Genomic DNA, 13,672 nt, shown 5'->3' with positions numbered 1-13,672 from the left:
GCTCATCAGAAGAAGTCTTGGTCAGCGTAAGAACAGCAGGGAGCTGAAGCCTGTGCAGGCTGGTCTGAACGACACAGTGTTGGTGTCAGTAGAGTAAAATAAGGACCCTGCAATATTGGCAAGCAGTTGTTTTTTTAATGCCATTTTCCTTACAGAAAAGTTGCAAAACTAGTATAGCGAATTCCTGTTATACCATTCGCCCAGCTTCCTCTTATGTTAGCATCTTACATAACCATGGAATGTTTGTCAATATAGTACTAAGAAATTAACCTCAACTCAGACTTACTAACTAAAGTGCAGAATGTACTCGGATTGCACCAGTTTTTCCACAGATACCTTTTTTCTTTCGCAGGATCTCATTCCAGGATCCCACGTTGCACTTAGTTGTCATGGTTCCTCAGTCTTTCTTGTCTTTCGTGACTTTGACACTTTTTAGAGAGTGCTGTCAGTTGCTTTGTAGATTGTTTCTCAGTTTCGGTTTTTTGGTACCTACTCATGATTGGATCAAGGTTGTGCATCATTAGGAAAGTTTGATGGAGTGGTGTGCTTTTCTTAGCACATACCAGGGGTTCATTGTGTCAGTACGTATCACTGGTCGTGTTAACCTTCATCTCTTGGCTCAAGATTCATATCACGTCTGCCAGGACTCTACTATAAATTTACTTTGGTTGCTTGTATAAATATTAAATAAAAGTCTGTGGGAGATACTTTGAGACTATGCAGATACTCTGTTTATACATTGGCAGATCTTGCCTGTGGTATTACTGTGGTGTTCTAAATTATTAACTGGAATTTTCTGTGAGGAAAAGTACTTCTCCATTTGTTCATTCATCCAGTTATTTACATCAGTATGGACTCAAGGATGTGTATTTTATCCTTTGGCTTATACTCCAGTATCGTCATTATTCATTGTGCAGCTCCGGCTCTCATTGGCCGTTGAGAGTCCTTTGAGGTCTGTTCCTGTGCCCTCCCAGCGTGCCCCATCTTCCCTATGAGCTGCATGTGTGACTGAGAACAGGAGTCCTTACCGACCGTTCCCGTTCCACTCAGCAACAGTGTCTGTTCCAGCCTCTTCTGTTTCCTCTTTTTTTCCACCGACAGTGAGAAACCTGACTCTCATCACGTACTGTTCTGCTCTACTGTATCAGTAAACTAGTTGCAGAACCCTCACCTACCTGTGAACAGACTGACTCTTACAGTACAGTGTTGGCGTGTAGGTATTTTTGCTTTCGCCTTCACAGGATCTACTCAGTACCTTCTTTCTAAGGCTACCTAGGTCAGGATCTTTCTTCCCACCCACTTTGCTGTGGTTATGTGGTTCGTTTGCACTTCAGTTAGAGTCATCTCAGCTTTCATGTCATCTCAGAATTCCCCCCACATCCTCATTGATTATGTTTTTATTACATACAATAGAATCCTCTTGGTGGTGTATGGTTCTGTAGGTTTTGACAAATGCATAGAATTGTATGTCCATTCCCACAGTTCCATGCAGAACACTTCCTTCACCCCCTAAATTCCAGAGCCATTCTTTAATAGAAAACTGCTCCCCCACCCTACAACCCCTAGCAACCACTGATGTGTTTTTCTCCCTATAGTTTCACCCTTTCCAGAGTGTCATGTGAAAGGAATCATACAGTAAGTAGCTTTGAGGGTCTGGCTTCTTTAATTCAGCAACATGCATGGAAGATTCACCCATGTTGTGTGAGTCAGCAGCTCACTCCTTCCTGTTGCTGAGTGGCATTCCACTGTATTGATGTGCCATGGTTTGCTATCCCCTGACCAGTGTAAAGACAGCTGGGTTGTTTCCAGTTTTTGGCAACGTAAGTTCCTGTTTCTCCAGGTCTTGCTATTAGGAGTGGAATCTCTGGGTTGTATGGTGAATGCACATCTAGTTCTGTAAGGAACTGTGACACTGTTTGGCCATCAGCAGTGTATGAGAGTCTAATTACTGTGTAACCTCACCAGCACATTTTAAAAAAATACTCTAATAGGTGTGCAGTGGTATGTCATTGTGGTTTTAATTTTCATTTCTCCCCCACTTGATGATGCTGATCATTTTTTAATGTGCTGTTTGCCTTCCACAAGGCTTCTTCGTGAAATATCTATTCAGAAATTTTGCCCATCTTTTAAAATAGTTTGTTTTCTTATTGTTGAATTTTTAAAGCTTTTTATATATTGTAAATATAATCCATTTGTGAGAAATGTGATTTGCAGATGTTTTCTCCCAGCCTTTGGCTTGCCTTATTTGTTCTCTTTTGCAGTGTTTTCCTCAGAGCAAATTTTTTAACATTAATAAAGTCTAATTTATCAATTTTTTCTTGTATTGATCATGCTTTTGATCTTCTATATATGAGATCTTTCTCTAATCCAAGGCCACACAGATTTCCATGGTTTTTAACAAGCTGTATAGTTTTATGTTACATTTACGTCTATAATCTCTTTTGAGTTAATGTATTAGGTGTAAGGTATATGTATCAATGTTCATTTTTTGGTATTTGGATGTCTGCTGTTTCATCACCACTTGCTGGAAGGGTTATTTGTTCATGGAATTGCCTTTGTCAGAATTTAGCTCACTCTGTCTGTGTGGTTGCTTATCTCTGGATGCTGTGTCCTGACCTGTTGCTCCTGTGTGACTGTCCTTCTACAGTATGATGCTGTCTTTAGTGTGAGTCCTTCAACGTTTTTCTCCTTTTTCAAAATTCTTTCAGCTATTTTAGTTTCTTTCCTTTTCCATAAACATTTTAGAACCAGGCTGTAAATATCTGCAAAATGCTTGTAAGATTCTTTGATGGAATTGTAGTATGTCTATAGATCAAAGTGGGGAGAAATGAGATCTTAACAATATTGAGGCTTCCAATCTATGAATACAGTATATCTCTCTGTTTATTTTCAGTCTTTGATTTTTTTTTTTTAACCAGAGTTTCGTAGTTTTCAACATATACGTCCTGCACCTTTTAAAATTTATACCTAAATATTTCATTGCTCTGGTTCTATTGTAAATAGTATTGCATTTTTAATTTTGAGTTCCAGTTCTTTGGTAGGGCGTAGAGTTTTTCATAGATTTCTTTATTATTCTTTTAATGTTTGTAGGTTGTATAGTGATATATCCACTCTTTCTTGTCTAATGTTGGTAGTTTATTTTCTTTTTTTTCTTGGCTGGTATTAATAGAGGTTTATCAGTTTCATTGGTTTCATTGATTTTCTCTAGTTTTCTTTTGCTAGTTTTATTATTTCTGTTTTCATCTCTATTATTTCCTTCCCTCCTCTTGCTTTGGGTTTAGCTTTTTTTTCTTTTGATTTCTAAAGTTGAGAACTTAGATTATTTATTTGAGACTTTTCTTTTTTCTAATAAAAGCATTTAATACAATAAAATTTCCACTAACCACTGCTTTAGCTGCATTTCAATAATTTTATGTGTTACATATGCATTTAATCCAGTACAAAATATTTCTAACTTTTGTTTGAGATTTTCTCTTCGAACCATGGATTATTTAGAAATGTGTTATTTAATTCTTAAATATTTGGGGATTTTTCAGAAGTCTAATTACTGATTTCTAGCTTAATTCTATTTTCATCCAAAAGCATTCTCTATGTGATTTCTATGCATTTAAATATACTGAGGTTGGTTTTATAGTGCAAAATATTACACGTATTGGTGACTGTTCCATGTACATGTATAAGGAAAATGTATTCTGCTCGTAGGGAAGCATTCTCTAAATGTCAGTTAGTGTTGATAGTGTCTTCCAGGTTTTCTATGTTCTTACCAATTTTTTAAATACTTATTTCATTAATTACTGAGAGTAGAGGGTTGGAGTCTTCAAATATGATTGTGCGCTTACTACATTTTTTTCAGTTTTAGCCTCATTTATTTTTGAGCTCTAGTTAATTGCTACACATTTGAGATTATTATATGTTCATAGAGAGTTAACCCCTTTATCATCACTTAATGTTTCTATTTATCCTTGATAATATCCCTTGTTTTAAAGTCCACTTTGTCTGGAGGCCCTGGCCAGGTAGCTCAGTTGGTTAGAGCATTGTCCTGATAACGCGAAAATTTTGGGTTTGATCTCCTGTCAGGGCACATACAAGAATCAACCAATGAATGCAGAAGTAAGTGGAACAACAAATCGATCTTTCTCTCTCTCTCCTCTGTCTCCTCTGCCCCGGTCTTTCCTTCTCTCCTTCTCCCAACCTCCTTTCCCCCTTCCTCTGTCTCTCTCAAATTACTAAATAAATTAATTAAATTAAAGTCTGCTTTGTCTGATATTAGTATAGAGGTGTTTTATCTATATTTTAATTAATGATTTAAAGTGTATCTTTCTCCAAACTTTACTTTTAATCTATTTATGTATTTATATTTAAAATAGATTTCTTGTTCGTAGCACGTATCTGGAACGTGCTTTCTTATCCAGTCTGGCAAGCTCTTTAATTCATGTGTTAGACCATTCCTTTAATGTTCATGTATTTGGATTAGAGAACCTACCATCTTGCCAGCTATTTTTTATTTGTTTTATTTTTTTCTTTTTATGCCTTAATTGAGCATATTTTATCTTCTATATTGACTTGTTATTTATACCTTTTAAAAATTTTAGTTGTCTACCTTCAAGTGATATTACGTTGTTTTACATATAGTATAAAGACTTCATAACAGTATATTCACGGTTCCTTTCCATCCTGTGCTATTGTTGCCTTATTTTTTACATTTGCATGTATGCTATAAACACAGAGTACATTGTTACTGTTCTGCTGTAAACATTCAGTTAGCTTAAGAGCAAGCAATTTAAGTTTTTAAAAATTATTTTACCTTGATTTATTTTATTTCTGATGCTCTTCATTTTTTAGTGAAGATCCAAGTATCCATTTGCTTCCATACTCTCTCTGCCTAAAGAGTTTTCTTTAACATTTATTGTCAAGTAGGGCTGTTGGCAGTGAATTCCCTGCTTTTGTTTTTCTAATAAAGTCTGATTTCCTTTCATCTTTGAAAATTATTTTCAGTGGGGATAGAATTCTGGATTTGAGAGTTTTCGTGTTACTGTGTTTTTCATTTGTAGCATTTCATTTCATTGGTGTGTTTTTTAGTTTCCATCTCTTATCTGAAATTCCTATTTGATATTGTATGTTTTCCACCTTTCCCATTAGAGGTTTTAACATATTAATTATAATTATTTTAAGTTCTCTGACAATTGTAACATCTATGTCATATTGACTGGTTCTGACTGCTTTTTCTCTTCTGAGTAATGTTTTTTCCTTGCCTTTTGTATGCCTTGTAATTCTTGTTGAAAGCTTGAGATCTTGTACAAGATAGTACAATTGTAACATCTATGTCATATTGACGGATTCTGACTGCTTTTTCTCTTCTTAGTAATGTTTTTTCCTTGCCTTTTGTATGCCTTGTTACTTTTGTTGAAAGCTTGACATCTTGTACAAGATAGTACAGACTAATGTAAGTAGTTTTATGCCTGGTGATGGGCATGCCTGTCCTTCTGCTAGGCCTAGTGTGGGAGTTTTCTGGTTAGAGTTGGACTGGGTTTGAGAGATTTTTTTGTTGCTATGGCTACCCTTAGTGCACCAAAGGCTTCGAATTCCTGTAGAGATGCCTTGTGTTTGTGGTGGGGGATGGATTACGAGACCAGTGCCTATTCAGTTCTAGTTTTAGGTTTTCCCTTTGTGTGGAGCCTCTCAGAGGGTCTCTCTACACATTCTTTTTCTGCTGCCTCTCTCCAAGCAATATTTTGTGGTCACCAGTCACTGAAAGTTCTTTAGCTTGGCGTTAAGGGGTGACAAGAAGATATGCCATCACTGTTCTAATCCAGCCTCAATCTTCTGCGTGTACCATGTTCTTAAATTTCCAGGCTGGGGCCCTCTCATTCTCCTACCCCTCCTCCAGCTGTTGTGGACTCGGCTGTAACCCGTCCTCCTCAAGTAGCAGGGTTGTATCTTTTCTCCTGTTCATTTCCCTTCCTCACTATAGTGAGTTTTCACCTATGTCATAAGGGCAACCATGCGTATTGCCCTTCTTAGTAGAGGGTAAGGTTTTTCTCCTGTAGTGGAGAGAGAGGAGATGGGTCCAGGTGGAATTCCTTGCCCTCCTATGTGGCTGCTGCTCTTCGCCAGGCTCTGGACCGCAGGTGACACTTAGTGCTCTTTTCTGTGAGCGCTTGGGTGGGGTTCATGGCATGGAGCCTGCAAGAGGGTGTAGCCCCAGAGGATGTACACAATCCTGCCAGCCCACACTTGGCCCTAACCAGTCTTTTAGCTGTTTAGCAGACTTCCATTGCCCAGTGTCCTGTTGCGCCTACCCCCGATGATGTAAGCTGTGTCTTCACTCTTCTTACAGACACTGTCTCTGCTTAGTTTGGACTATTTGATTGTCTGGGACCTGAGTTTTATGATGGGCTTGGGAAAAGCTGTAAATTTGAAGTTAGGTCCTCTCTTTAAAGAGTAAATATAATAGTTATTAAGGTAAAGCAAGTCCCTCCCAAGTTAGACTTTGCAGCTGGTTGGTCCTTAATGAAATCAGCCCGCTCTCGATTCCCTGTCCTCCCAGTCATCCAGCTTCTTCTGTTTTTATTTCTTACTTTCTCCTTTAAAAGAAAAGGTGTCTCTAAAAATATGTCTGATTTGGCACTAATGTGGCAAATTCAAAACAAATTGGGAATGACTCTCTAATTTTAGAATTTCAAATATCAGACAGAGTATAGGAGAGGTATTATTGAGGCAGAAATCAGGACACTTACCCAGAAATCACCATTCCATTTCCAGCAGAGGCACCTGCTAGGACTCAATAAGTGTTGTTTGTTTATTATTTTACAACAAAATAGTAGAACCCTTAAAACAAAAAGCTTATGAAATCACATATTAAAGGAACCTAAGTGCATATATTTTATCTCTCATCATTTTAATCATAAAAGTAGCACGTGCTTGAGATAAACAACGTAAGAGTTGTAGTCTGCTCCATCTAGAAATAATTACTTGCAAATGTTGATGTCGATCCTTTGAAACTTTTCTCAAAGAACTTACCTTTATAATATAGGAAAAATGGTAAAATAAATTAATACACATACCATTTGGGAAAGCCAGGAAATGCACCAGGCGTCTGTTTCTGTTGACATTTGTTCCCCTTCACGAGTGTGCGTGTGAGAGTGGAACGTGTGACAGCTCGGCTGAACGGGGCCTGCGTGGGCCTCGCCACAGCTCGGCGAGGAAGCCTTGCGCTAGATGCTTTGTATTCTTTTCCTGTTTAACTTCTAAAGTTTATTTTCTAAGGGTAAGAACCTCTAATTTTGCAAGATGTTGGCCTCCTTAAAGGTTTATGAGCTTCTGAGAATCCCAGACTTCGCTGGACCATCTCGACTAGGCACAGTGTTAGGCACAGTCCCACATGATGTCGCGAGGCTGGTGTGAATGACTCCGCGTTAATGTTCCCTTCCTGTGAGGCGTGGGTTGAATCATCATAGAAAAAATATGATGGGAAAATTTAGCACCTAAGTAAAAAAAGTAGGATACTTAAATATTAGAGAACATTACTCCTCAGTGAACAGTGCAAGCATGTCTAAAATACTATTCAAGTATTAAGGAAAATTACTTTGCTTATACGTATGAAATGCCATCAGGTGTTTTGTTTTTTTAAATTCATTCAATAAGAGGGAAATACAAAGACGTAGATCTAGAAAAAGAACTCAGGAAAAGAATTGTATTGAAATCTGTTAATGTTTTTAAATATAGTTCAGTCGCCTTTGGGGATTTTGCAAGTATAATGTCAGGCCTCTGTTTCTGATTTTTCCCTATGGCCCTCCGCCTGCCTCCTGTTCCGAAGCCCGCTTTGTGTCCGCGTCCTCTTGGGGCCTACCCTGCCCTGGCCATGCCCCTGTCAGTTCCCTTCTCTGGTTCCTGCGGGCAGATCGGCTCGTTGTTCCCCTTGTCATTACCGACTAAATCGCAGGCTTTTTGTGGGTAGAGTTCCCGTCTTTTATATTCCTCACAGTATCACCAAGCTTGTAAAAAAGAGAAGATTGCATCCGTCCCCTTGCAAAACATCGTCTAACCTGCCCTCTTGGTTGTTTTCGTTAGACGACAGGCCGAGGTTCGGTTACGAGCGGTCCGGGTACGATCCCGAAGAATCTGACGGCCCCGACGAGGACGACAATGAGAACGAAGACGACGACGAGGACAGCCAGGCCGAGTCGGGCCTGTCGGCCGCCGCCTCCGTCACGGCCAGCCCGCAGCACCTGCCGTCGAGGAGCAGCCTTCAGGACTCCGTGAGTACCGACGAGGACATCAGGATCACCGACTGCTTTTCTGGGGTCCACACGGACCCAATGGACGTTTTGCCAAGAGCGCTGCCCACCAAGATGACCGTGCTCAGCGCGGTGCAGTCCGACTGCAGCCGGCAGGCGGAGTCCCCCCGGAGGGCCAGGCAGCGTGCCGCGAGCGAGGAGGAGGAGACGGCGACTCTCGACTTTTCTCGGTCCCCTGAAGCTGGACCCAGGTCTCCGTGTCACCAAATGTCTGTGGACTACCCTGAATCAGATGACATCCTGGGAAGTTCTGTGGCAGGAAAGGCTATTGCTTTAACACAGGTAAATAGTTTGTTGCTTTCCTTTAGTTTGACCTGTTAAATATGGGGAGCCTAGTGGCATAAGAAAATAATGTACTTAACCCGACTGGGCGTGGCTCAGCAGTCGAGCATCAACCTAGGATCCAGGAGATTGCGGTTCGATTCCCGGTCAGGGCACATGCCCAGGTTGCAGGCTCGATCCCCAGTCAGGGGTGTGCAGGAAGCAGCCGGTCAATGATGTTTCTCTCTCTCTCTCCCCCTCTCCCTTCCTCTCTCTGAAATCAATGAAGATATTTTTTTAAAAAAAATAATAATATACTTAAATTATTCATTTATGGCTAAATCAATTTGTTATTTCTTTAAGCTTTTTGTTTTGTTTAAGAGCCAAGGATATTTATTTCCATCTGATTCTGGTTAGGTATTTTAATTAGAGGTCACATATTGTATTATAAATCTGTGAAAGAACCAAATGGATCTTTTAAAATATACTCATTCATTTTTATTTGTTTTTTTTTGTTTTTTTTTTAACATCTTGAAATAAAAACACATATGTGCCTACTGAGAATGTGAATTTGAACATATTTATCCGTAGCTGCTCTGCATTGTTTTTCCAGTGGCATTGATCTGATGGATTTGCACTAAATTATCCAAACATTTTACACTTTGTCCTTGTTGGCAAAATAGCTACCAGTTTCTGTGGCAAAGTTAATGTGACACAAAAAAAACATATCAAGCAGTTCACTGTTTGAATGATCAACTTGTTGTGGCCACTTGGGAAAGCTTCCTGCCCAAGAACCAGCTCAGGGCCAGGCACGGGTTTTGGGATGTCACCCGAGGGCACTGTGGATGACCCCCTGCGTTTAGGCCTCGAAGCTGGTGAGGGACATGTAATTCTGTGAGGAATCCATTCTTCTGCCATCGCAGTTCTCTATCCTTTGGTGTGTATTAACAGGTGCACTAGGATTTATTTCTTAGTGTGGCAGATGTTGGTTTACCAGGTAACACTGGACAAAAATAAGACTTTGAAAGTGTGGGTTTCGGTAGACTGCCCTAAATTAAATCACATTAACATTTAACTTAAATTTCATTAATGTTTAGATTAAATGATCATGTAAATTAATGTAGCTCTATAATATAGATACCAAGAAAAAGCTGATATTTAAATGATAATCTTGAGTGGGTGAGAAGCTAGGCGAGATTTATTTCTCCTGATAACATTTTATTAACTTTCCTGTTGGTTACCTGTGCACTAAGCTTCTCTGTCCCAAAGTCGCCCACAGCCTGCCAGTGCCTGGAAACCTGGTTCTCGGTAGATATTTCATAAACATGCATGAATGAAAGTCCAAACAAATGAACAATTACAGACCTTTATATTAGTGGTGACTATTTTATAAGTGAATGAGTCTCCAGTTAATTTTTCCCCCGAGTTGATTCTATTCATCAGTTAATATCTCAATTTCTCAATGACTCCTACTCTAAAATAAGGTGAAGCTGGTGGTACCAGCAATAAAACAACAGCAAAAACTGAGTATAATTATGGCCACATCCTAGGGTTAGTTTCAGTATAAATGAGATGATATCCAGGAAATTTGAAAAATGCAAAGTACTGTACAGAAATGTGCTGCTGTTACTTGTATTAGAAAACAAGACATTAAAAGTGCAATAGAGTTTTTCCTATTGGAAACTTATTTTTATCATCACAATAGGATTTTTAGCACTCGTAATTTTATAAAATACAAATGTGCATTTCTTCGCGCACTGGGAAGAATAGATTGTAGCTCAGTGACTGAGAGAGCTCCCCCTGAAGGATTCTTGTCTCTTGTCTTGCAGAGCGCATCTGTGAGGCTTCCTCCTGCAGCGGCCTCTCCGCAGCCTGCCACGCAAGGACAGAAGCAGCACGGATCTCTCCCGCCGACCCCAGGCCTGCCTTCTCCCCACACTCACTTGTTTAGCCACCTTCCTTTGCATTCCCAACAGCAGTCAAGGACACCTTATAATATGGTTCCGGTCGGGGGAATCCACGTGGTACCTGCCGGCCTCACGTATTCTACCTTTGTACCCATTCAAGCTGGGCCCATGCAGCTTACAATTCCTGCTGTCAATGTAATCCACAGAACTGTGGGCACTGCCGGGGAGACGGTCACAGAAGTTTCTGGCACTACAGATCCCGCTGGAGTGGCTGAACTGAGCGGCGTTGTGCCATGTATTCCCATTGGCCAAATCCGGGTGCCAGGCCTTCAGAGCCTCGGGGCCCCAGGCCTGCCGTCACTGCCGTCACTGAGCATGGAAACCGTTAACATCTTAGGCCTTGCCAACACAAACATCGCCCCGCAGGTGCACCCGCCGGGGCTGGCGCTCAACGCCGTGGGCCTGCAGGTTTTGACTGCGAGCCCTTCGTCACAGGGCACTACCCCCCCCCAGGCGCACATCCCCGGCCTCCAGATCCTGAACATAGCGTTGCCTACCTTAATTCCCTCCGTCAGTCAAGTGACCGTGGATGCCCAGGGAGCTCCCGAAACACCAGCTTCCCAAAACAGAGCGCGCGAGGCGCACCCCACACCGACTCCTGTGGCCAGTGGGAACCAGGGCAGCAGGACCGCGTCTCCTCAGGGGTCACCTCAGGTCCAGCGGGAAAATGCAAAAACAGTGCTCGATCCACCTGCCCCTGCAAGAGACCGTGCAAGGCTTGATGGCACCGGTAAGATGGACACAGGGAAGGCTGCCGCGGTCGATCAGCTGAAACCCACGCTCGAACTCCCTCCTGTTCAGGGCAAACCAGCGTCCACGGCAGAGCCTGTGCTCAGGGCACATGCTGAAGGTTTCCCGGAGCGGCCAGGCCAGCACGCGCTCTCTGCGGGCCGGCAGGCGACCAGGCGGGGGGCCCCGCCCCGCAGGCAGGCCGCTGCGCAGTTCAGCGACGTGAGTAGTGACGATGACGAGGACAGGCTTGTAATAGCAACCTAGTGGCTGCTGCTTCGGGGCTTTTTTGGTTTTGTTATTTTTTATATATAACACTTACAGGTTTTTTTGAAAACCCTCCTTCCCCTAAAGCACATTTTTCTGACATAAACTCATGACTAATCTTTGTGCAATCATGAATTTTGACCAATAATTGTTTCGTGTCAGCTCCAGCCATTTTTGTACATGTTGTATAGACAATTGTGCCTTTTAGGAGTTTTATGTTTAGAAACTGTACAGATTGTTGAATATCTATATATATATAAAATATATATTATATATATATATGAAAACCAGGTAGTTATTTGTGTTTAGTAAGAAAAAACTGTCAAATAAATCAACTGATTAAATTATATGTTGCACTGTTAAGTATAAATTTTTATGGCTGTGGGGCAGAGTGTCTGTGTATAAATTAGTATGTAAACTCCATATTTATTGTATTCATATTAGTCTTTGAAAATGGGTCTGTCCCTCTTGTGTAAAACAGTAACTTGACACTTCAGACAGATTTTCTGTGTTATGAACTGTTTCAGTAAAATATTGTTTACTGACTTTATGTTGCCTTAGTTCCTTCTTTATCATCGTCTGGTGATCAGTCATCTGCACTCAGAAAACAGCCGTAGATTACATTCTTTCCCCACTCACCTCCACCCTTACTTGAGGATCAGGGGCATTAGTGGTGTTACCACCATGTGAAACTCACTGAAATCAGACCTATTTTTCTTACCTGTGATGAGTAGTTCTGTAGCAGTAACTTATTAGAAGATTCTGTATTTGAGAATATTTAAGTATTTACAGCATGCGACCTGAAATGGGTGAAGTCCCTAAATGTTGGTATGATGATTGCTAGTAAATGTAAAATAGGTTGCAAAACTTTTAAATTACTTAGTGACTATCTTTAGAAATGATTTCTTCCTGTCTTGGGAGGCTTAACTTTCCTTAGTCATTCAGAAAAATTGGGTGGGGAGCCCACAATTACCACTGCAGTGCTTTGCGTTATTTGCATTGCAGTTGCTAGATTTGTGAGAAAATAATTTAATGTTGGAATCTGAATGTTTAGCACATCATTAAAGCCTGCTTTATGAAAATTTCAGGGACATGAAGTTGGTGAAACGAGAGCATGGGGACCCAGCAATTCCACTTCTGGGTATATATTCAAAGAAACCCCAAACACTAATTTGAAAGAATATATGCACCCCTGTGTTCATTGCAGTGTTATTTTCAATAGCAAAGATATGGAAGCAGCCCAAGTGCCCATTAATAGACAGTGGTTAAAAAAGTGGTGGTGCATATGTACAATAGAATATTACTCAGCCATGAAAGGTGAAATCTTACCATTGTGACAGCATGGATGGACCTAGAACTGGTGGGGAAACTTTTTTCTGCCAGGGGCCATTTGGATATTTATAACAATATTCATGGGCCATACAAAATTATCAACTTAAAAATTAGCTTTGAAAAAAGCTCCGAGATTTATTGAATTTCGAGTCCTGCCTGCGGTTGTGTTGGCAGGGCCAGACCAAATGATTTCTTGGGCTGTATATGGCCCACGGGCCGGACATTCCTCACCCCTGACCTAGAAGGTATTATGCTAAGTGAAATAAGTCAGACAGGAAGACAAATACCATAGGATTTCACTTATATGTGGAATCTAAAGAAAAAAATGAAAAACAGACTCATAGACACAGAGAACATACTGATGGTTGTCAGAGGGGAACGAGGTTGAGGGACTGGGTGAAAAAGGTGAAAGGATTAACAAGTACAAATTGGCAGTTACAAAATGGTCACTAGGACAAAGCACCACTTAGGGAATAAAGTCAATAATATTGTAATAACTGTATGTGGTGCCAGGTGAGTACTAGAAATATCACGGGGAGCACTTTGTAAAGTTTATGATTGTCTAATCATTATGCTATACACCTGAAACTAATTCAAAATATTATTGAATGTAAACTGTAATTAGAAAAATAAAATTGATTTAAAATAGTATATATATATTTTTTAAATGGGGAAAAAAAGACAGAGCTTGGGGGACGTATTCTAAGGAGTTTGGAGACCTGCTACTTGCCATCCGCTTCTTCATGTCTGTGACTTTGGAAAAGATACCGTCTTGCAACGTTGGGCTGCGTGTCCCAATCTAAATTATCTCTAGGATGC

General features: G+C 40.6%; 1 protein-coding gene across 6 annotated transcripts in view; it reads left to right on the top strand.

Annotated features, from left to right (window-relative positions):
• Positions 1-13,381, top strand: part of HIVEP1 (HIVEP zinc finger 1) — a 131,773-nt gene extending 118,392 nt beyond the window's left edge. For all 6 annotated transcript variants that reach the window (XM_081144762.1, XM_081144757.1, XM_081144761.1 and 3 more), the window contains exons 8-9: positions 8,071-8,579; positions 10,388-13,381. In XM_081144762.1, the coding sequence (XP_081000888.1) occupies positions 8,071-8,579; positions 10,388-11,521 (1,643 nt within the window). In that variant the 3' untranslated portion in view covers positions 11,522-13,381. The remainder of the gene's footprint in view (positions 1-8,070; positions 8,580-10,387) is intronic.
• The last annotated feature ends 291 nt before the right edge of the window (positions 13,382-13,672 follow it).

This window comes from Miniopterus schreibersii (assembly GCF_964146895.1).
Source record: "Miniopterus schreibersii genome assembly, chromosome: 8".
Taxonomy (NCBI): Eukaryota; Metazoa; Chordata; class Mammalia; order Chiroptera; family Miniopteridae; genus Miniopterus; species Miniopterus schreibersii.
Note: the sequence above shows the minus strand (reverse complement) of the source record. Positions and strands in the feature narration are given on the sequence as shown.